The sequence below is a fragment of the Colobus angolensis genome, unplaced genomic scaffold (assembly GCF_000951035.1).
Source record: "Colobus angolensis palliatus isolate OR3802 unplaced genomic scaffold, Cang.pa_1.0 Scaffold18, whole genome shotgun sequence".
Taxonomy (NCBI): Eukaryota; Metazoa; Chordata; class Mammalia; order Primates; family Cercopithecidae; genus Colobus; species Colobus angolensis.
In genome coordinates, this window is record NW_012114932.1 from 6450724 (window position 1) to 6475438 (window position 24715).

At 37.6% G+C, this 24715-nt stretch overlaps 1 protein-coding gene across 1 annotated transcript in view; it reads left to right on the forward strand.

Annotated features, from left to right (window-relative positions):
- The window catches only part of RBBP8 (retinoblastoma binding protein 8), a 106433-nt gene that overhangs the window by 12242 nt on the left and 69476 nt on the right, over positions 1–24715 (forward strand). Inside the window, exons 3-4 of the mRNA XM_011939246.1 lie at positions 1574–1616; positions 10248–10343. Of these exons, the coding sequence (XP_011794636.1) occupies positions 1574–1616; positions 10248–10343 (139 nt within the window). The remainder of the gene's footprint in view (positions 1–1573; positions 1617–10247; positions 10344–24715) is intronic.

Below are 24715 nucleotides of genomic sequence, written 5' to 3' on the forward strand. Positions count from 1 at the left end.
GGGTTTCACCGTGTTAACCAGGATGGTCTCGATCTCCTGACCTCGTGATCCGCCCGTCTCGGCCTCCCAAAGTGCTGGGATTACAGGGTTGAGCCACCGCGCCCGGCCGGCAAAGCAATATTCAACGAGAAAAAAATTTTCCAGTTTTTGCTGTTTTAATCTTTGATGAAATCACTGTTTTTTGTTTTGTTTAGTTTTTGTTTTTTCATACGGAGTTTTGCTCTTATTGCCCAGGCTGGAGTGCAATGGCGGGATCTCAGCTCACCACAACCTCTGCCTCCCAGGTTCAAGTGTTTCTCCTGCCTCAGCCTCCCGAGTAGCTAGGATTACAGGCATGTGCCACCACTCCCGGCTAATTTTGTATTTTTAGTAGAGATGGGGGTTTCTCCATGTTAATTGGGCTGGTCTCGAACCCTTGACCTCAGGTGATCCACCCGCCTTGGCCTCCCAAAGTGCTGGGATTGCAGACGTGAGCCACCATGCCTAGCCAATTAAATGACATTTCTAAATCAATATTGGGTATTATAATTTTTACAATTTTGCTAAGTAATTGTTTTTGTTTGACTTATATTTAGTTGCTAATGATGTATGTGTTTTCATATTTGTTCAGTGATTTTTTCTTTTGTTAATTACCGTTCATGAAAATTAGAAATACCCTGTTTTGTCCATATCCTTCCTTGCAGTTTCTTTTTTTTTTTTTTTTTTTTTGAGACGGAGTCTTGCTCTGTTGCCCAGGCTGGAGTGCAGTGGCCGGATCTCAGCTCACTGCAAGCTCTGCCTCCCGGGTTCATGCCATTCTCCTGCCTCAGCCTCCCGAGTAGCTGGGACTACAGGCGCCCGCCACCTCGCCCGGCTAGTTTTTTGTAATTTTTAGTAGAGACGGGGTTTCACCGTGTTAGCCAGGATGGTCTTGATCTCCTGACCTCGTGATCCACCCGTCTCGGCCTCCCAAAGTGCTGGGATTACAGGCTTGAGCCACCGCGCCCGGCCCTTCCTTGCAGTTTCAATGCCTGTCAGTCTGCTTTCTTCTCAATAACTACCTGAGTCCATAGGCAGTGGTCTTCTCTTATGTTTTGTGTCAGACTCAATTAAAATTAAAAATTCATGTAATAGATATCTTGAGATATAAAACATTCATGCCTTTTGTTAGGTATTTTTCTATAAGGAATTTTACTCCTAGTCCAGGACTTCCTACCACAATCTAGTTTAATCCCAGAAGATTTGTGCCAACATAAACACCATTGCTCAGTGTTAGTAAATACACAGGCTATGTCAGAACATAGACCTTCATTTATAGTGAACTTCTAATTATATGCTTGCCTTGCTACTAGAAAGGAAATAATTTACTTTAGATGGGGAAAACGTTATTCCATTTGACTGTCACATGATAGACTAAAAGCAATATGTTGCAGATATGCTTTTGTGACTGCAGGATACAAGTAAGGGGAATATATTGTAAACTAATGAGACCTGGTTTATTATTTAGAGGCCAGACTGATGTGACTTAATAGTGTAGCATTTGACTCATAAAGGAACTTTTGTAGAAGTAACACCTTTTCTTTTTACTTTTCAGGTTTACAAGTAAAAGTAACCAAGCTAAAACAGGAACGAATCTTGTAAGTATCAGTATGTAATACTCAGGTGTTATTTATAGAACAGTTGATACTAATGTCCAATTTGACCTTAATGTCTTATTTATAAAAAAAAATTAGCCCTACTTAGTATGGGCCTTGGATAGTCAGCAGCAATTTTTTTTTCAAATTCTAAAGTAAAAAGAATAATTTGGTAATTTTAAGTATAGCCTTAGTTAATTATGTATGTTTACATTGTAATACAATTTACATATGTAATCTTTTCCCATAAAATATTAAAATGACAGTTGATCTGTAGTCTCATTTTGATTTGTCAGCGGAGTTCTTTTTTCAGCCATAATTAACACCTGAAATTCAACATGCTACAAAATGGGAAGCAGAATAATTCTGGAATTTCGAAACTCATATGAATGGAAACTAAATGGGCATTTTAAGACTCCTTTTAGGTAGTTTGAAACTACTCGAAGATTCCCTGAATTGTTTTGCTTATAAAGTTCTAAATCAGATCTGATTTTTTAAGTTCAGGAACAGATTTTACTTATGATTCTCTAGAGCTTCCACATTCAGGAATCTGAAACAGATGGCAGAGTAGAATATCAGCACCTATAACAAAAGTCAGTATCATGTAACTAATAATAATACGTTTGTTTTACAGTCTGTGTCTATGGGCTTCAGTTACTTCACTTTCTGAAAGCTTCCAAGGCTGTAACGTGCCATCTGTGGCCAGGCACGGTGGCTCACACCTGTAATCCCAACACTTTGGGAAGCCAAAGCAGGCAACTTGATTGAGCTCAGGTGTTTGAGACTAGCCTAGGCAATATGGTGAAACCCCATTTCTATTAATGCAAAAAATTAGGCACGTGCGGTGGCACGCACCTGTGGTCCCAACTACTCCAGAGGCTGAGGTGGGAGGATTGCTTGAGCCCAGGAGGCATAGGTTGCAGTGACCCGAGATTGTGCTACTGCACTCCAGCCTGGGTGACAGAGTGAGACCCTGTCCAAAAAAAACAAAAACAATAAAGCTTTTTTTCCCATTATAATCTGCAAATGAAAATTAGTAAATTTTCTGTTACACCAAAAAGTCACGTTTGGAAGTGAACTTAGTTGATTCAGGAATGTAAAATCATACATTTTTTTAAAGTTTTGTTTAAAGTGAAAATTTCTGGTTCTTAGCATTTTAAAGTGCCTTGTTGTAACTGTACATGTTCCTACCCTAAAGATGTTACTGAAAACCTCCTTAACCATAGAATACCCCTTTTCTGTGTTTCTGTGGCAGAGCTGTGTTTAGTACCCCTAATTGAGCTGTTTTTTTAACTTAAACAGAAAACCAAATAATCCTTTTTTGAGTAATGAATGTAGGAGGTACATTTTATTAGGTAGGATATTTTCTTATTGTGAAAAATAAAAACAATCAGAGGTGACTTTTGCAGTAAGGAGAATTTCTTCTTTTATATAGAAAGCCCAAAGAAGGGACATTCTAGGACTGGTTAATAGGTGACTCAAAGACTCAGGTTATTTCTTTCTTCTCTCCCATCCTTAGTATATTGACTTGCTGTCTTATTCTTGAACTCACTGCAAAACGTTGGCTGTCACCATTCTAGTCATCTTCTGCAGAACATCCGTGGGTCCTCTTTCACTAATTATAAAAGTTTGCCAGAAACAGACCCCAGCAGACTAACCGAGAAAAGACGAGAGAAGACCCACATAAAATCAAGAAGGAAAAGGCCAGGCACAGTGGCTCACACCTGTAATCCCAGCACTTTGGGAGGCTGAGGTTGTGGATCACGAGGTCAGGAGAATGAGACCATCCTGGCTAACACGGTGAAACCCCGTCTCTGCTAAACATATAAAAATTAGCCGAGCGTGGTGGTGGGTGCCTGTAATCCCAGCTACTCGGGAGGCTGAGGCAGGAGAATGGCGTGAAGCCAGGAGGTGGAGCTTGCAGTGAGTCGAGATGGCACAACTGCACTCCAGCCTGGGCAACAGAGCAAGACTCCATCTCAAAAAAAAAAAGAATGAAAAAGGTGATACTACAACTGGTATCACAGAAACACAAAAGATCATTAAGGACCATTATGAATAACTATATGCTAATAAACTGGAAAACTAGAGGAAATTAGTACATTTCTGGATACATATGACTTACCAAGATTGAGTCAGGAAGAAATAGAAAACCTGAACAAACCAGTAATGAATAGCAAAATTAATCAGTAATCACCAAGTCCAGGACCAGATAAATTCACTGCTGAATTCTATCAAACTTACAAAGAACTGATACCAATTTTCCTTAAACTATTCTAAAAAAGTGAAAAGGAAGGAATTCTTCCTATCTCAGTCTGCAAGACCAGCATCACCCTGATACCAAAAGCAGACAAGGATGCAACTAAAAAACTACAGTCCAGTCTCCCTGATGAACATAGATGCAAAAATGTTCAACAAAATACTAGGAAACCAAATCCAACAGCACATTAAGAAGATAATACATCATTATTAAGTGGGATTTATCTCGGTGATGCAAGAATGGCTTAACATATGCAAATCAATAAGCATGATACGTCACCTCAATAGTATGAAGGACAAAAATCTTACGGTCATCTCAATAGATGCAGAAAAAGCATTTGATAAAATTAAACATCCCTTCATGGTTAAAAAAAACTCTCAACAAACTAGGGCATATAATGAACAAACCTCAAAATAATAAAGGTTAAATGTGCCCAAACCCATAGCTAACATTATACCAAATGGGGAAGAGTTGAAAGCCTTTCTTCTAAGAACTGGAACAAGTCAAAGATGCCCACTATTCAGCATAGTACTGGAAGTCTTAGCCGGAGCAGTCAGGCAAGAGAAAGAAAGAAAAGGCATCCTAATTGAAAACAAGGAAGTCAAATTGTACCTCTTTGTAGACAAGAAGATCTTATATTTAGGGGGGGAAAAAAAGTTTTTGAGACAGAATCTCACTTCTTGCCGAGGCTGGAATGCAATGGTACAATTATGGCTCACTGCAGCCTCAAACTCCTGGGCTCAGGCAATCCTCTTGCCTCAGCCTCCCTAGTAGCTGGGACCTACAGCCGTGTGCCACCATGCCTGACTAGTTTTTAAATTACTATTTTGTAGAGATGGGGTCGCTACATTGACTAGGCTGGTTTTGAACTCCTGGGCTCAAGTGATCCTCCAGCCTTGACCTAAACTGGTGGGATTACAGGCATGCGCCACAGCACGCAGCCAAAAAAACCTCTTAAAACTAATAAACATATTCAGTAAAGTTGAAGGATACAAAGTCAACGTACAAAAGTCACTGGTGTTTCTATACATAAATAATGAAATAGCTGGAAAAAAATCAAGGCAATCCCATTTATAATAGTTAGAAGAAACAAAATACTTAGGAATCAATTTAAGGAGGTAAAAGGTCTCTACAAGGAAAACTACAAAACGTAGATGAAAGGAATTGAAGAGGACCCAAACAAATGGACTTCCCATGCTCATGGATTGCAAGAATTAATGTTAAAATGAACATACTTACCAAAGCAATCTATAGATGCAGTGCATTCCCTGTCAGAATACCAATGTCATTTTTCACAAAAATAGTAAAATTCCTAAAATTTGTATGGAACCAAAAAAAGAACTCGAACAGTCAAAGCAATCCTGAGGAGGAAAAAAAAAAAACAGAAACTAGTAATATCACATTGCCTGACTTCAAAATATATTACAAGGCTATAGTAACCAGACCAGCATTATATTGATGTAAAGATATATAGATGAATGGAATGGAGTAGAGAACCCAGAAATAAATCCATGTTATATATCACGGCCAACTAATCTTAGACAAAGCTGCCAAGAGCATACACGGGGAAAAGACACCCCCTCAGCAAATGCTGCTGGGAAAACTAGGTAACAACATGCACAAGAATTAAACTGAACTGTTACTCACAATATACAAAAATCAACTTGATAGATTAAAGACTTAAATGTGAGAACCCAAAACTGTAAAACTACTAGAAGAAAAAATAGGGAAAACTTTTCAGAACGTTGGTTTAAGCCAAGGTTTTAAGGCTAAGACTTCAAAAACACAGGCAGCAAAAGCAAAAATAGACAAATTGTACTGTATAAAAGTAAAAAACTTCTGCACAGCAAAAGAAACAATTGTGTCAGGTGACAGCCTTTTGAATGGAAGCAAATATTCACAAACTACTCATCTGACTGGGGACTCATATGCAGACTATACAAATAACAGAGTGACAACAATAACAGCAAATAATCCCATTAAAAACTGGGCAAAGGAGAGACACACATACACATATCTCAGAAAATAACGTATTAATGGCCAGTAGGTGTATGAAAAATGCCCAACATCATTAGTAATCAGAGAAATGCAATCCAAACCACAATGAGATAGCATCTTGCCCCAGTCAGAATGGCTGTTACCAAAAAGACAAACAGTAACAAATGCTAGCAAGGATATGGAATAAAGGGAACCGTTGTACATTGTTGGTGGGAATGTAAATTAGTAAAGCTACTATGGAAAACTATGGAAATTTTTCAATAAAACTAAAAAGAGAACTACATATGATCCACCAATTCTACTACTGGGCATTTACTCAAAGGAAAAGAAATCAATATGTCAAATGGATACGTGCACTTACGTGTTTATTGCAGTGCTATTCACAATAGCAAAGATACGGAATCAAGCGTCCATCAACAGGTGAACTGGATAAAGCAAATGTGTTAGACACAGTGGAATACTACTCAACCATAAAAATGAATGAAATCCTGTCATTTGCAGCATTTTGGATGAAACTGGAGGTCATCATGTTAAATAAGTCATGCACAGAAAGACATATTGTTACTTATATGTGGGAGGTAAGAAAGTAGATCATATGGAGGTAGAGAATGGAATAATAGATACCAGAAACTGGGAATGGTGTGTGGGTGGGAGGGAGGTAGAGTCAGTTCATGGGTGCAAACTTACACAGAGATAGAAGGAATAATGTTTGGTAGAAGAATAGTGTGACTATAGTTAACAACAATGCATTGTATTTTGAAAATAGGAAACCTGAAATATGTGCAACACGTAGAAATGATAAATACTTGGGTGATGATTACCCTAAATACTCTGACTTAATCATTACACATTCTATGTATGTAGCAAAAACTTCACATGTACCACATAAATATGTACAAATATAATGTATAAATTTTTTTTAAAGAATGGAAATATAACGTTATTCAGTAGCTGATGATAATGCCTTACTTTATTTGATCCTCTTGGCAACCTTTTAAAATATATTGTAATTACTCTGTACCTGTACACCTCAGGTAGCCTAAGATTATACATTTTGGAAGCATAGGTAAGTAGCTAAATTCCCTGAGTAATCAGATAATTAAAGGGATCCTTTATTTACCACCCCTAGAATAAATTAGGTCTTTATATTGTGGTACCAGGAATTTGGGTTTATCTTTATTACTACAATCCCCTGTTCCCTAGTATACAATATACAGTCTTACCTCTATATTGTTAGAATAGCTGGATTTGAAAGTTATCTCAGCCCTTAAGGATTCCTGAATGAAGCAGTTAGAGAATGAATACTATTAATATTTGTTCTTCAGTTAATTGTTTCTGACTTATGTTTTGATGAAAAACTATCTCTGCACACAGCTAATGCTTTTCTTTTACACAAATTAATTCACAAAATGAAACATGGTACTGTTGACTGTTGGATATTGTGAGGTTATTTGAAAAGTTACCCTTGAGCTTGATCAGCCTGATTCTTTTTTTTTTTTTTTTCCCTTGAGATGGAGTTTCGCTCTTGTTGCCAAGGCTGGAGTGCAATGGTGCAATCTCTGCTCACTGCAACCTCTGCCTCCCGGGTTCAAGTGATTCTCCTGCCTCAGCCTCCCGAGTAGCTGGTATTGCAGGCGCCTGCCACCACGCCTAGCTTATTTTTGTATTTTTAGTAGAGACGGGGTTTCACCACGCCAGGTTGGTCCCAAACTCCTGACCAGGTGATCCACCTGCCTCGGCCTCCCAAAGTACTTCGATTACAAGCGTGAGCCACCACGTCCAGCCCAGCCTGATTATTTTAGACTGATTATGTACATGGACTACATCTGTTTTCTCTATTGTATATCCATTATTTACTAACTGATTGACTCTCTTAGTAGTCAGCTAACAAATCTGATCATCCTAATTACCAGCCATTACTTAAAAACAATAACTACTTTCTGCTGAGGAAATAATAAAGATGACATCTGCCATATTCAGCCAGCTTTATAACACTTACTAAGAAAATTCTCTTTAGCCGCTGAGAAATTTAGAAATTCTAGAATGTAGACTACTCACCTTCAGATAAACCCTTGTTTTCTTTAAAAAATTATTTAATTAAGAAATTTAAAGAATTGTAAAGACAGAAAAACATTTTCCAGTTGTGCAGCACTGTTTTCATACTTTCTATTCCTTATCACAAAAGTTTCTTTGTAGAGAGTATACCTCAAACATAATGTTTGTCCATTTTATTCATGGTAGTTCCTATCTCTCCCTATAGATCTCCCCCCCCAGCCCCCATATGTGACATTTCATTTCAAAGTAATGAAATAATTGTTGTATGTGCTGCATAGGTGTGTAAAAGAGACAGAAAGATTTGTTATCTATCTTATTACAGTTACATTTTCAAAAACCCAGCTTCCTATGCCAGTTATATTTAAAATATTCAGTTACCTTAGAAAAATAGAAGGCCACCAGTTAGGAAAATGATACTAAGTTTTTGGTAAAATGCTAATGACATTGAGCTTGCCTTAGAAATGAAGTTAGTGATTGGTGTAGTAATAACTCTTCCTTTGGATGAGGTCCAGGGTAGACCTGTCTTTAATGTATTAGACACTTTTTGAAATTGCATGACTTTGCACTGTCTGGAATTCATCAATTTGCTTTCTTAAAGACCTTGTTAAATTATTTCTGCAATTAGTAAAAGCTCTTTATGTTACCACTTCCTTGACCTGAATATTTTAAGTAATTGAAGTTAGTTTTAACTTTAACTTAGGTTATTCATCTACATAATAGTTTAGCTTTAAGACAAATACTGTCATGCTGAGTTATTCTAAATAGAACAGTAATGGAATATATGAATATGGAAAAATCAGATAACTCACTACTATTACAGAGTTCTGTTCATCATTTAAGAAAAAACCCTTTGCTATTTTCACTCCTTAAGAGTGAAAATGTGTATGTGTGCCTGTGCGTGTAAATCTTCAATTTAATATTTACTGTATTTTATGATACAGATTACTTATTAAATTTGAATACATGTTGGCAGTCTGTTTTAGAATATGACTTTAATCACACCCCCAGGCTTAGACAAGTTATCTGGTTATGTTTGCCGAATAGGATCAGTGAAAACCTGGTGTTCCTTCTGAATTAAATACATTTTCTGAAGTATTAGGAAATAATTTATTTATTTTTTAATTTTTGTTAAATGAGAAATGGCCAAGTTAACAAGCTTCAATGATATATCGTTGTCTGTTATCTTCAAGTTCTCAGATGTCTCTACATGCTACCATAACCATATTTGTTGTATAGCAAGATGGTGTTGCTCTTACATGTTTTTCAATTAATATAAACTGTTCAACAAATTTTTAAGAAATACCCTCTATATTTGATACCTGACATTTTGACTTAGTTGTTTTACCCATCTATTTTGGTGCCAGTGACATTGTATTCCAGCCACTTTGACACAATCATTTTGACATCTGCTTTTTATGACAGACTGATTTGCCACTCTGATTTGATATTTTAGGCCCTTCAAGGGACTGGGGGAAGGCGTTTGAATCACAGTATTATCTTACATTTTCAGCTTCAAGACTATACAGAAAATCCCAATCAAATTTCTAATTGGTTTTCTTACAATTAAAATATGTGCATGCTTTATATAATAATGTGATTTTAAAATATAATGATAGATGGGTAAAATACGATGACTTTGGAAGGTAATCAGGTTTAAGTAGAAGAAAATTTTAGTTGTCTTTGTTAGTTTTTTTCTCACTATAAAGTCATAATTAAACACTTAACATAGAGCCTACTGTGCACCACCCTGTTCCATATCCAGTACATACATTAATACTTCAGATGTTTTGCAGTAGATATTAATGTATCCATACTTTGTGAGGCACAGAGAGTTAAGGTTAATTGTATCAGGTCACACAGCTGGTAAATGAGCTGGACTCAAACCCATGTTGCATCTGGGTGTAGGGTTCATGTTCTTCCACTTCACTGGAGGCTCTGATTTAAAAGCAAGACAAGGTAAAAATTTTAAACAACACAGAAATTAGTAAAATAGGAAGTATGAGTTCCCCATAATTGAAAGAGGTGATGTGAGTAGAGAAATATTATTTACATTAATAAATATATGCAAAATAATAATGTACATTTTGATAGCTGTTTTGACAAAGTTGAGTCCATGGTGGCATGATACCTTTATGGTATATAAGAGCTCTGCAGAGCAAATTCTAGTATAATTTGAACTGTGATTTACAAGATATTCCAACTTCACCTTTTCAGTTGTTTTGTTTTGGTACAAGAAGTTTGTTATATCAACGCAGTGGAGCTCTTAGAATTATCTTGTTAAGAGTATTTTTATCTGAAAAACTTATTTTTTTGACCTTTAGAGATGCACAAAGACTAGAAGAATTCTTCACCAAAAATCAACAGCTGAGGGAACAGCAGAAAGTCCTTCATGAAACCATTAAAGTTTTAGAAGATCGGTGAGTCTGGCACTTCGGTCTTGAGTAATACGTGATTTCCTCTGTAATAAGGAGTACATTGACTTTCATTTGTAATTAGTTTTGGGATTGAAAGTGATCTTTCCCACAGCCTTCTCTCACCTTTGAATGAATGCTTTATGAAAATAAGGATCTAGTCTTAAAGATTTTCATTAATTGTAAGATCACATCAGTTTAGCCTTTAAACGATATCTTTATCTGGTGTTTGCTGTCGTGGAAGCTCAAGGGTAGCAATGTTCTAATTCATTTAATGCTTTAATTCCAGTTTTACTTCTAAGTGGGTGGAAACTGTTTCACAATTCTGTTTCTGTCGTCTTTTCTTACTCTTGCTGTTCTCTTTTTCTTCCTTGCAAATTTCCTCGCTTTGAGGGAGTCTAGGGATTCTTCTTTCTGATTATTCCTGAGATAATATCACTTACTTCCATACATAGACTTCTTTCTTTCTCACTCCTATGAGGTTAACACTGAGGATTACAAAAGGCTTCCAGCATTTGCTGTATTCCCTTTTCTGAATTGTAAGTGCTATTTAGGACCCATAAACTACCTACCTACTATAGTAAACAATATTCCAGCCAAACATGGTGCTCACACCTGTAATCTCAACACATTGGGAGGCTAAGGCGGGAGGATCACTTGAGGCCAGACATTTAAGACCAGCCTGGACAAACAAAGGGAGACCCTGTCTCTACAAAACATTTTAAAAGCTGGGCGTAGTGGCCTGAACCTGTAGTTTCAGCTGCTCTGGAGGATCACTTGAGTCCAAGGTTTTTGAGGCTGCAGTGAGCTATGATCACATTACTGCGCTCCAGCCTGGGTGACAGCAAGACCATGTCTCAAAAAAAAAAAAAAAAAAAAACCCACAATATTCCATACTTTCTTTATCGTTTCTGTTTTTCCAGGGCAGGCATAGTGGCTCATGCCTATAACCTCAGTTCTTTGGGAGGCCAAGGCAAGAGGATGATTGCTTGAGTCGAGGAGTTCAAAACCAAAACCAGCGTGGCAGTATAGCAAGAACTCATCTCTACAAAACATTAAAAATTAGCCAGGCATGTGACTGCAGTCCTAGCTACTCAGGACACTGAGACGGGAGCATTGCTTGAGTCCAGGAGTTTGAGCAAGCTATGATTGTGCATCCACTCCAGCCTGTGTAACAGAACGAGACCCTGTCTCTTAAAAAAAAGTTTTTTCTTGATATTTTTGCATATGTTATAGAAGGGCTGGGTGATTTGAGTTTGTCTCTACCCTTTTAGTGGTGAAATAATTTAATATTCTTCATATTTGCAAACTGAAATTGAGTACTTTCTGCAACTGCGAACTCAATGGATGCACATTTGTTGGAATAGGCAGTGTATTGTGGAATAAAGACCTGTGTGCTTTAGAATCACGTATGTTTTTGAATTCCACCTTCACCCTGTGTTCTTAATTCAGATTCCACAACAAATATTTGAGTCCTTGCTGTCTTAGGTGTTACTCAAGGGGGCTGGGGATGATACTTTTCCTAGTATGTCATAGATTAAACGAGATAGTGCAAGTAACAATACATAACAAGTTGAATAAGATTTATATATCTTAGTTGGTGAATATAATTTAGCACTCCTATCTGTGCATATATTTAATTTTCAAAGGTTGGGAGTAAGCCATGTGACAAACAAATGAGACAATTTCAGATTATAAATGCTATGAAGAAAATAAAATTGAATTATGTAATTACCGAGTAACCACAGGACCTATGTAGAAACAAAACCAAACTCGGCTTTTCCCGCTGCACTCATACAACGTGCTTCAGACACCAGGTGTGAGGAGGAGTTTCCTACCAACAAGCAAACAATTAATTCTACAGCAGACACTAGCTGGGTGTCCTCTTAATTCAGTTCCTACACTGGATATGGCATCAGGTCCCACAGGTTGAGGGCTTTGTCCCCATGACTGTGCCCTCCCCTCAATTCTGACGCCAATTGCAAACCCCAGGTTGTTTACCCCTGCTTTGGACAGACTGTAAATTGGGGTTCCTACAACCCCCTCCTCGGGTTATAATTACTAGAGTGGCTCCCCAAACTCAGGAAAACGTTTACATTTATCAATTTATTGCAAAAAATTCGTTAAAGGATACAAGTCAACAGCCAAAATGAAGAGATACATAGGGTGAGGTCTGGAAGGATCCTAAACACAGGAGCTTCTGTCCCCGTGGAGTTGGGATGCTATCTTAACCGAGACTTGATTGACAAAAAGGAACCATCCACTTGAAGAACTAGAAACAAAAGGAAATAGACAAATGTGAAAATCTAAGGTAGAAATAAGTTTGAAATATTTGAGGAACAGAAAGTCTACTGTGGTTCTAGCTTAATGAGTAAAGGGGATGAGTGATAGGAGTAAGATGGGAAATCTAGTGGGGCAACAACTAGATTTTGTAGGGACATAGGCAAAAGTTTGGATTTTAATTGTGATAGATACCATTGAAGGGTTTATGCAGGGGAATAACAAAGGGATATAAGTAGGTATATCCCTTTCTATCCAAATGGAAGTGTTAAGTAGATAGATGTATATGTGAGTCTAGAATTCGGTGGATTTCTTAAGGACATGTTTGAATGGTAGAGGAAGAACAAAGAGGTCTTAAGGCTGAATCCTTTGGCATTCCTGATTAAGGTTTAAAGAAGAATAAGGACCCAGGCAGCAAAAGATTGAGAAAGAGAAACTATTAAAATAGAAGAAAAGCCAGGAACATAGGGCTTGATCACTAACAATACCTTCTTTGCAGGGCTATTTTGAAGTTTGAATGAGATAATGGAAGTAGCAGTACATAATAGATATTTAATAAGACTTATGCTGTCTTCTAATTGGAAGATGATTCCAACTTTTTGCACTCTAGTCTGTATTATGTAACACAGCGTGTCTGGGCTACCTAGCTGAGAAGCCAGGAAAACTAGAAAGCCATCTCTCCCACTCTTTCCCAGGTCAGCACTGGAAAGGAAATCATGAGTACAAACTACTCATCTGTAGTGTGTTGAGATTCTTCCTTCTATTTTCTCTGGATATGTAGTGGAGGATTTCAGGGAACATGCCTCTCTCAACCTTTAACTCCAGCCATTGAAGAGCTTCCTTCTCTTACTTCACCACGTTTTTTTCTCTCATTTCTACCATTACACCACTTTCTACAAGCAGTGAGGTTGGAGTGAGTAATAGCATTAACGCCAAGAGATAAGGAATGCTTTTTGTTCCATGATTCCTACGTAAAGAAAATGTTAAGATTGGCAGTAATAACTAAATATGTTAGCCTGAGTTCTCTGAGAAGCAAACATCAATAAGACCTTGGACACTGAAGAGATTTATTGGGAAAAATATCTGTAAGAAGTAAGGCATCTGGGAGAGCTGTCAGACCTTTGTGCCTCTAACTCTGAAGAAGAGAGGGAAGAGGGTTCTGTACTTTTAAGAGAGCTTTGACAAGGCTAACAGGGAGTCCCGGAGCCATAGTTGCCCTGCTTTCTTCATTTATAGCAGGATCTGACTATGAGATCCCTGGTGTATTCACCTATGTGGACAGGTAAAGGATTTCACAGCACAGAAAGTGGAGCCAGGGATTTTATTCTTCACAGTAGTAGACAATAAGATGACCGGGCCGACTCAAGGACTTGATTATATTGACTTCCAGTACCCTTCCTGTTTAGTTGTTCCTTAGCAAGTTGTTTAGGGCCCAAAATTACTACACTCAAATTTACTGGATAACATTTTCATTATGTTTTGCTTGAAACATTGGCTTGATACAATTGGCTCTCCATTCTTTGCAGTCTTGTACTTCCTTTTTAAGTAGTTTTTCTTCTCCAGGCCGTTTCAGAGAAGAAATCAGTGGATGAGTGCCTCATCTCCTTCCCATTAAATTACTTTATTTTATGCAGTCTATATATATGTGTGTATGTGTGTGTGTATATATGTATATATATATGTATGTATATTTTTCCCCCTGTATTAGTCCGTTTTCATGCTGATATAAAGGATTGCCTGAGATTGTGTAGTTTATAAAGAAATGAGGTTTAATTGACTCACAGTTCTGCAGAACTGGGGAGGCCTCAGGAAACTTACAGTCATGACAGAAAGGAAAGCAAACACATCCTTCTTCACATGATGGCAAGAAGAAGTGCCAAGCAAAAAGGGGATAAGCCCCTAATAAAATCATCAGATCTCATGAGAACTCACTATCCACAAAAACAGGAGCATGCGAATAACCACCCCCATGATTCAATTACCTCCCACGGGTCAGGATTATGGGACCTACAATTCAAGATGAGCTTTGGTTGGGGATACAGCCAAATCATGTCATTCCACTCCTTGCCCCTTCCACATCTCATGTTCTCGCATTTCAAAACACAATGATGTTCCCCACAGTCCCCTAGAATCTTAACTCATTACAGCATTAACCTAAAAGTCCAAGTCCAAAGTCTCAGACAAGGCAAGTTCCTTCCACCTGTGAGCCTGTAAAATCAAAAGCAAGTTAGTTACCTGCTAGATACAGTGGGGATACAGGTATTGGGTAAAGACACCCATTCCAAAGGAGACAAATTGGCCAAAACGAAGGGGATGCAGGCCCCATGCAAGTCCAAAATCCAGCAGGGCAGTCAAATTTTAAAACTCCAAAATGATCCCCTTTGACTCCATGTCTCACATCCAGGTCACACTGATACAAGAGGTAGGCTCCCACAGTCTTGGGCAGCTCTGCCTCTGTGATTTTGCAGGGTACAGCCCCCTTCCCAACTTTCTTCATGGGCTGGCATTGAGTGTCTGTGGCTTTTCCAGGTGCACAGTACAAGCTTTTGGTGGATCTACCTTTCTGAGGTCTGGAGGATGATGGCCATCTTATCACAGCTCCACTAGACAGTGTCCCAGTGGGGACTATGTGGAGGCTCCAACCCAACACTTCCCTTCCTGCACAGTTCCACATGGTTGGGGAGGCCTCAGGAAACTTAAAATTATGGCAAAACGGGGAGTAAACATGTCCTTCTTCACATGACGGCAGGAAGAAGTGCCAAGCAAAAGGGGGAAAGCCCCTTATGAAACCATCAGATCTCATTAGAACTCACATCAAGAGAACAGCAGCATAGCATTAACTGCCCCTATGATTCAGTTACCTCCTACCAGATCCCTCCCTCTTGACTTCAAGTTCTGGCACCTCATCCTCCCAAAGTGCTGGGATTGTAGGTATAAGCCACTGCTCAGCCAGTTGATATATTTAATTGTTAAAATTATGTCTTTTATTCTGCATTTCTTAAAAATAGATTCTTTTCTCTTTAAGATCTATTCTACCTCTGGTGAATGTCATGCTGTTTTGCTATTTCTCATTCTAAATATTCCCTTGCCTTTCATTCCATTCACCTTTACATCCTTAGGTATATGGGCCTGTAATTCATTAGGTGGTATTAATTTGGTGGCAGGGAGTCGGGGTGGGTTGAGGGGTATGTAGCTCACTGTTTTATAGACTTGCTTTTGCTCACCTTTCTTCAGATAAAAATCCAAAATTTCCTCTGGGCACACTTTAAGATTTATCTCTTGTTTCATGAAGCTCCATTTAATTAAGCTGAAGATCTGTTTTTTTAAATACAGGAGTTAATTTGTATTGAGGGTTCACTTTGTGTACTTAGGCATCCAGTCCTAAATCTTTCTATTAATGCTACAGGACAGATGATAGATCCATTTTGCATGTGAGGAAACTAGCTGGCAAAGAGCAAAGAAACTTTCCCAGGATCACATAGTTAATACATAATTAAGTTTATATCTTAAATCTGATCCCTGCTCCCATTTTTACTATTTCATGATGCCTCCCCTTTATATTGTCTTTATTAACGTTATGTAAATTAATTACATCTTAAATGATCATCTCAAAGTATTTAGTGCTTGACCTAAAATTTACCAAAACAGACACTCTGAAATATCAGGTCTTCAACACTGCCTATTACATAGTCTGTTTTCTTGGAAGGTTTTTTTTTTCGTTTTTGTTTTTTTAATTGTTGCTAACTAAATACTACCTTTAAAGGAGTAAGTAGATAACTTTTGGTGAATAATTAACATTTTGTTTTAGTTCTATGTCATATGTAAGAATGATTATCTAGAGTAAGCTTGAAAAATCTGTGAAAATTCACGTTTTGCTGAGGCCTTTAAAAAGCAACATGTATTTTGTTAATTTTTTTTCTTTTGTTCGGTCTTTTTGTTTTGTTTTGTTTAGAGAGAGGGTCTCTGTTGCCCAGGCTAGAGTGTAATGGCACCATCATAACTCACTGCAGCCTCAAATTCCTGGGCTCAAGCAATCGTCTCACATCAGCCCCCCAAGTAGCTAGGACTATAGGCAAGCACCACACCATGCATGGCTAATTTTTTTGTTCTTATAGAGACTGTCTTGCTGTGTTGATCATAGGCTGGTCTCAAACTCCTGGCCTCAAGTGATCCTCCTGCCTTGACCTTCCTCAGTGTTAGGATTACAAGCATCAGCTACCATGTTCAGCCTATTTTATTAAAATTTCTAAACAGTAATTCAGCCTACTCTTCATAAAACAAAGCAATTCTTATTATGTTAATGGGAAAACACTGTGACATAATTCAGTGAAGGGAATTAACCTAGTAAAAGTAAATTAGATAATAAAAAGTTCTAAGTTCTAATTTTATATGGCTCATTTATGTTTAATGATTATGTTTTATATTATGTTTAATAATTCTTATTATGTTTAATGAGTATATTTACAGACCTTCCTTCAGGGAACTGAAGTATTTCACTAAATCTAAGAAACAGTCACTGTGCGGGAGAAGTAGATAGAATGCATTTTATAAAAATATCTGAACAAAGAAGTTAAAACACAGTTGTCTAATAGTTTAATATTTTTTAAAGCATTTTGGCAGTCAGAGAGCTCATTTTCAGCTGTTGTTAAAAGGAAAATTGATACTTATAATCAGGAGATTTAACAGTTCTGCAACTATTTTTCAAACACTGAAGCAAGTATCTGCTTTTGTGTTGCTGTTATTCATACATTTGAATTTAAACATCAGATTCTTCAGGAGACTTTCTCTAACTTCCTAGACTAGGTTAAGTTGCTGTGTGTGTTCATAGTACGCTGTATTTCTGCTGTAACAGTATGAATTATACTTTGTTGTAATTACCTTTTTTTTTTTTTTTTTGCCTGTCTTTCTCTGGTAGACTATAAGCTTTTTAAAGAAAATGGCATTACCTTCATCACTGTTTTATTTACAGCACTGAGTACATTGTAAGTAAACAGTGAAACCATATTGAATGAAAATGAATAAATGTGAATAAATCTTTTTGGGATATAGCAAACAATTGAGCATAATTGTTAGTCTGATAAGTTTTAGTAGCAAATGGAAGCTTTTATTTCTTCATCCCTGTGAACTGGAATAAACTGAGAATGCATATTGCTTTCTGCCTTTTGTGGAATTGTTCTTTTTTCCCTTTACCTGTTATATAACTCCTGAAACTGCATTCTCTTGTGAAATTGGGAGTATTTTTTCTTTAGCAGCGGCAGTGGAAGATAGGCAAGAGGAAAGCAATGGAACCATGCTGATGGAAACAGGAGCTAGCACATTTTCTTACATCTATTTAAATTTAAACTAGGATCAGCAATGAAAAATTGACCCTTTTTCACAGATACTATTATCAAGAATGGTAGGTGATAAGAAAAACTGAAAGTAAAAAGCTAGGGAATGTTGCTTCATTTTGTAACCATCTAGCCAGTGATATTTTAAAACTCCCTCTCCTGTATTTGAAAAGTTACTGTTTTAGCTCTTCTGTTTTACCTTTCGACCTTAATATATGTATTTAGGTCTTCGTTTTATATTGTTTCACCTGTAAACAGTTTCCCTGTTCTCATCATTATGCAGGAAGATACTAGTGTTTCTTACCCTTTATCACTCTTCGGCTCTTTATACCCTCTGCCTTTGATCAGCTGAACCTTTACAATATAAATATGGTCAAGGTTGACAATAGTTATATTCTTTTCTATTACCAGATTTAAGTCTTTTTTTTTTGTATTTTGTTTATAAGCTGATTCTAGAAGTTGGAAAATAGTAAACTGAGTTTATTTATTTATTGACTGTATAAATACTCACTGCAGAGCTAGGTTTACATTTCCTTACATATCTGATTTCATGGCCTTTCTGCCACTCAAGGAAATAGTTTCTAATGTCCAGATCAAATACATTGTTTTTTACTTTGTCCCCAATCAGTTGTTCAAATCAGCTCATAATTATGTTATGATAATGACTTATTTAGACGTTTTTTTCTAGAATTTCTCACTACCCTTTTTCATGTTGAGACAAGAATCATGTTCCCTTACATTGTTAATATTATTTAATGCCTCAATTATTCTACTCATTCGTTAATTTTTTTTGTTGTAGGTTTTGTTTGTTTTGAGTCAGGGTCTCGCTCTGCTGGAGTGCAGTGGCGCGACCTTGGCTCACTTCAGCATCTACCTCCCAGGCCCAAGTGGTCTTCACACCTCAGACTCAGAGTAGCTGGGGTTACACATACCACCACACCTGACTAATTTTCTGATTTTTTTGTAGAGACGACGTCTTCCTATGTTGCCCAGGCTTGTCTTGAACTCCTAGGCTTAGGCGATCCTCCACCCTCAGCCTCCCAGAGTCCTGAGATTATAGGCATGAGCCACTGTGTTCAGCCAGTTCTTTTTCTTGAAGAAATATTTCTTGGGCTAAAAAACTTTCTGTACTAATTTAGGTCATTCACTTTCTAGACTATTCTGGAAAGCTGTCATTCAGATTTCTCTTCATTAGATCCCTGCATTAATTCAGTTATTTCATTTCTCTCATGTTAAGCAGTCAGCAAATACTTATGAACCACCTGTTTTGCTCCAGGCACTGTTTTAGACCTTGAGGATACACCAGTGAATGTGATCGATAAATGTGGGCCTGTTTTTCCTTTCTATTGGTTTTTAAAGCTCATTTTACCCTCAAGTAACTGCTGAAAAAGAAGGCACAGGAAGTAAATTTTCAAAGTCCTTGCATACTTGAAAATATTTTTATTCTACTGTTAAATATAGTTGATATTTTGACTGGATATAAATTTCTAGGTTTAAAATAGTTTTCCCTGAAAACTTTGAAGGCATTTTCTCATTGTTAGCATTCTAGTGCTGATACAGTCTGCCATTCTAGTGTTAATTCTTTTGAAGGTAACAGATTTTCTTTTCCTTTCTGAAATTTTTCCTTATTCTGAACCTTCGTGATGCTATGTGTGTGTTTGTGTTTCCTTCATTGCACTGGACACTCAACCTGTTAACCTAAAAACTAGCATCTCAAAGTCTGGTAATTTTTTTCTACCACTTTCTCTCTTTTTAAATGGTGTCTCTTTCTGGAGCACTTCCCAGAGACTGATTTTTTATCATCTTTTCTCTTATTTTCTATTACTTGTTTTTCTTCCATGTTCTGTGAGATTTCTTTTATTCTCCAACCCTGCTATTGAAGTTATTTTGACAATCACATACGTAATATCCAATAACTTTTGATTATTTGTTGATTGTTGCTCTGTGTGTGTGTGTGTGTGTGTGTGTGTGTACTCTTGTTTTATAGCTGTATCATTTCCCAGATTTTTCCAGGAATGCTAGATAGCTTTTGCTTTTCCCCCTCAAGGTTTTTTTGTGTGGTAAAAATCTATATAACGTGAACTTTCCTTTTTTTTTTTTTTTTTTTTTTGAGATGGAGTCTCGCTCTGTTGCCCAGGCTGGAATGCAGTGGTGCAGTCTCGGCTCACTGCAAGCTCTGCCTCCCAGGTTCACGCCATTCTCCTGCCTCAGCCTCCCAAGTAGCTGGGATTACAGGCGCCCACCACCACGCCCAACTAACTTTTTTATATTTTTTAGTAGAGACGGGATTTCACCATGTTAGCCAGGATGGTGTCGATCTCCTGACCTTGTGATCCGCCCACCTCAGCCTCCCAAAGTGCTGGGATTACAGGTGTGAGCTACCGCGCCCACCTGAGCTTTACTATTTATAAAAAAAAAACTTTATTGAGATAAAATTCACATAACATACAGTTTACCCACTTAAAGTGTACAGAGGCCAGTGCAGTGACTCACAGCTATATTCCCAGCATGGGAAGCCAAGTAGGCAGATTGCCTGAGCCCAAAAGTTTGAGACCAGCCGGGGCAACATGGCAAAACCCTGTCTCTAAAAGTACAAACTTAGCCAGCATGGTGGTGAGTGCCTGCAGTCCCAGTTACTCAGGCTGCTGAGGTGGGAGGATCACTTGAGCCCAGGAAGTCAAGGCAGCAGTGAGCGGTGATTGGGCCAGTGCACTCCAGTGAAAGAGCCAGCCCCTGTCTCAACGAAAAAGACAAATGATTATCAGTGCTTATATTGCAGTTTCCCTTTATAAAAAAATTTTTTTTTTTCTCTTGACAGTCTCGTTCAGAAGTCCAAGCTGGAGCACAGTAGGACAGTAATAACTCACTGCAGATTCTCCTGCCTCAGCTTCCCAAAGTGCTAAGATTATAGGAGTGAGTCACTGTGCCTGGCCTATAAAAGTTTTTTATAATGTAATTTTTACTATCCTGAAATGAAATTTAAATAATATAACCTACCTACATACATAATTGTTTTTAAAATATCACAACTATATAGAGAAAATTGATATGTAGTATATCAGAATGTAAATATTATGGGTATGTCTGTTCTAAAAGATGAATTGTTGAGATACTTGTTCCTTTGCATAAAATGATCATTAATGTGACTGATATAAGTATGTTTACTGATGATTCAAATAACACTAACTGCGTTTTTCATCAGTGACATGATTTTTCAAACTTGTAAAGATTATTGGTAAATAGGAACAGTTCCAAGAGAACTAATCATTTTTGTTTGTTTAATTACAGTTGTACTCACTCCTAGTGTAACTTGTAAAAAGCATTTTATGTATGTGACCAGTAATCAGCAAGAAATAAGGAGAAGTGAATGACAGAAAAGAAAAACTTGCATGTGTAGCTAGGAGATCAGCATCAACATCAGATGCCCTCTTCTCTTAGCTGTGAGTTTAAGCCAGACTTAAAAACTGAGTGTGAGTGGAAGAGCTGGGGGCCCAGCAATACGGGTAAGTAGGAGAGCTAAGCATGTAATGAGTGCTGATGATGAAACTTACTGCAAGCCATGGATGGCTCCATAAGTTCAAGGCATACCATACTTCTTATACTCCAGAGTGAGTGGTAGGGCAAGTGTATATATTTTAAGTACTCAGGCATTAGATTTTCGCTGTTAACGAAATGGCTCAATGTAAGGACAAGACATGAAAAGAACATAGGAAGGATAAAATGAGAGTGCCTTGTTCTAAACCAAGCTTGTCTAACCCACATCCTGCGGGCTGCATGCAGCCCAGGACAGCTTTGAATGCAGCCCAACACAAATTTGTAAACTTTCTTAAAACATTATGAAATTTGCAGTTTATTTTTTTAAGCTCATCAGCTATCTTTAGTGTTAGTGTGTTTTATGTGTGGCCCAAGACAGTTCTTCCAGGGAAGCCAAAAGACTGGACACCCCTGTTGTAAAGCTTTAAGGGTCGATCTGTGAAGAAAAGCTTCTGAGCAAATTCCTGAGCCACATCCCTGCAGATTCTAATTCAGCTGGTCATGGGTTGACTTAAAAATCTTTTTCCTCTCTTTCTCCCTCCCTCCCTTTTAAAGCTGCTTAGGTGGTTTTGAGAAATAGCCGGGTTTAGGGACCACTGATCTAACGATCTATTCAGCATGTGTTTAAAATTATCTTCCCAATTTCTGGGTGATCATCTTTTCTGTGCTTAACCATGTCCAGTGACAAATGAAATCACTCCCTTCTTAGGTAACACATTCCATCCTTAAATACTGTAATTGGAAAGTTTTCTTTATACTAAGTGGATATCTGTAGAATTGCTGCCCATTGGTCCTAGTTTTAGTCCTTTAGATTATAAATCTCTTTCACATAATTAACTTTTCAGATATTTAGACAGCTGTCAGCCCTCAGTACCTTTCTGACTTTTTTTTCTCCTGCTTATTTTCCTCTTTGCTTTACTCTACTGAAGTTATACTAGCCTCCTCAACATTTCTTTAATAGTCTAGGCACTCTATAGTTGTAGGAATTTTGTACTCTATCCTCATTCACCTGTAATAGTCTCTTGCAGGTATTCTTAATACTCCCTCTCATCACTTATATCTCCTCTCAAATGTTAACTTCACAGTGAAGTTTTTCCTCAATAGCCTATTCACAATTGCACCAAGTTCCCCAACCTAACTGATCTTCTGTCTCCCTCTGTGATTTGTTTCCTCCCAAAGCACGTCTCACTTTTTTCTTTTTCTTTTTTTTGAGACAGTTGTCTCACTCCGTCACCCAAGCTAGAGTGCAGTGGCGCAATCTCGGCTCACTGCAACCTCTGCCTCTTGGGTTCAAGTGATCCCCCCCCAGCTCACACACATACACACCCCCTCCTCCCCACCCCCCTACCTCAGCCTCCCTAGTAGCTGGGACTGCAGGTGTGTGCCACCATGTCCAGCTAATTTTTCTTATGTTTTTCCCAGAGACAGGGTTTCACCATGTTGGCCAGGCTGGTCTCGAACTCCTGGCCTCAAGTGATCCACATGCCTTGGCATCCCAAAGTGCTGGAATTATAGGCGTGAGCCACTGCACCCAGCCCCAAAGTACATACCACCTTGTAATACTCTGTACAACTTACTTTATTTTTGTGTGTGTGTGTGTCTTTTTTTTTTATTGTATCTTTTCTACCAGATTCCGAGTCAAACAATTGTACTGATCTTTCTCATCTTTATAATTTCAGCCATAAGAACATTCATTCATTCAGAGTAGGAAATCAACAAACATAATGAAGTTCTCCTTCTTTCCAATTTCCCCTTCTTCGGAAGCAGTCATTTTCAATTCTTCATATTGTTTTGCTGTTTACTTCAAAAATCTCTTTTTAAAAATGTTTATGAGCTATTTACAAATTTTTCTTAGGTGTTTTTTTTTTTTTTCTTTTTTCGGCTTTCTACATAGACACCATTCCCATTTCCCTCTTCCTTCTATATAGTGTATAATAATTTCAGTTAGATTACTATTGAGTTTTTATTTTATGATTAGGTAAATACAGTTGAAAGCTGAAACATACTGTAAACTGCGATTTTTCTTCCTATGCAAATTTCTGTTGTCCATAGTGTTTATGATGGACCTTTTTTTCATATGCTTAGTGTTCTTACCAACCACTAGTTCAACCACAATGTTCCATCATTTATCTAAATGTATCAAGATAGGTGGTATCTTCTGACATTCCACCTTTTTGAACACATCTGTCTCGGAGGCTCTGATCCGCTTCAATTTGGACTCTCCTCTTTACCTGCTACGTAGTGGTCATCAGAGGTTCCTTTTACTGTTTCGTTTTTCATATATCTAGGACTTCTTTTCTATTTTTTCTTATTTTGATAGAATGCCTCCTCCAGTAGGTTTCTGAGACGGAGTGGATGAGACCTAAAAAAAGTTTATTTTAGAAAATCACACATATAAAAGTAGATATAATAGTATAACCAACTCCAGTGTACCCGTCACTTGGTTTCAACAGTTATTAACTGTGGCCATTCTTGTTTCATCTTTGTTCCGATTAGTCCCCGTAACTACCATTTTGAGACCTTGTCTCAAAAAAAAAAAGTAACATTGTCATGCTTAACAAAATGAATGATAGGAGGCAAAATTTTTGAGATTTTTACATGTCTGAAAATTTTTGTTGAAGTATTAGTTGGAGAATGTAGGTTTAGGTTGGAAATAATTCTCTTTCAGAATTCTAAGTCACTTCTTTTAGCTTCTAATGTTGCTGTTGAAATCCCACACTATTCTGAGTTTTCTTTTTTCCCCACAACCCCCCACCAAATCAGTGCTGTGAGTCTTTGTTTTTGAGATGGGGCCTCATGTTGACCAGGCTCGTCTAGAAGTCTTGGCCTTAAGCGATCCTCCCATCATTATTGTGATTTTTTATCTTTTCTGTGTATTCTTAAAAAAAAAAAAAATTCTTCTGAAAGCTTATGGGCCCTTATCTTTGTTTGCAACATCCGGAAATTCCATAATGATGAGTTCTTTTGTGTAGATCTGTTAACACCCATTGTGCTGGAGACTTGGGTTTTGTTTTTTTATTTTTCTTTTCAGTCCTTTAAGTAGTGGGCCGTGTTCTTGATTTTCTTCACTGTTCCACACCCGCAAATCCCCTCCTATGCTTCCTTGCTTTTTCTGGAACTCCTATTCTTTATGATAGACCTTCTAGAATAATTGCCCAGTTTTATATTTTCTGTTTTCTCTGCATTTTTACACTATTTTTTGGGTAGATTTTCTTAGCTTTACTTTCTTACCTT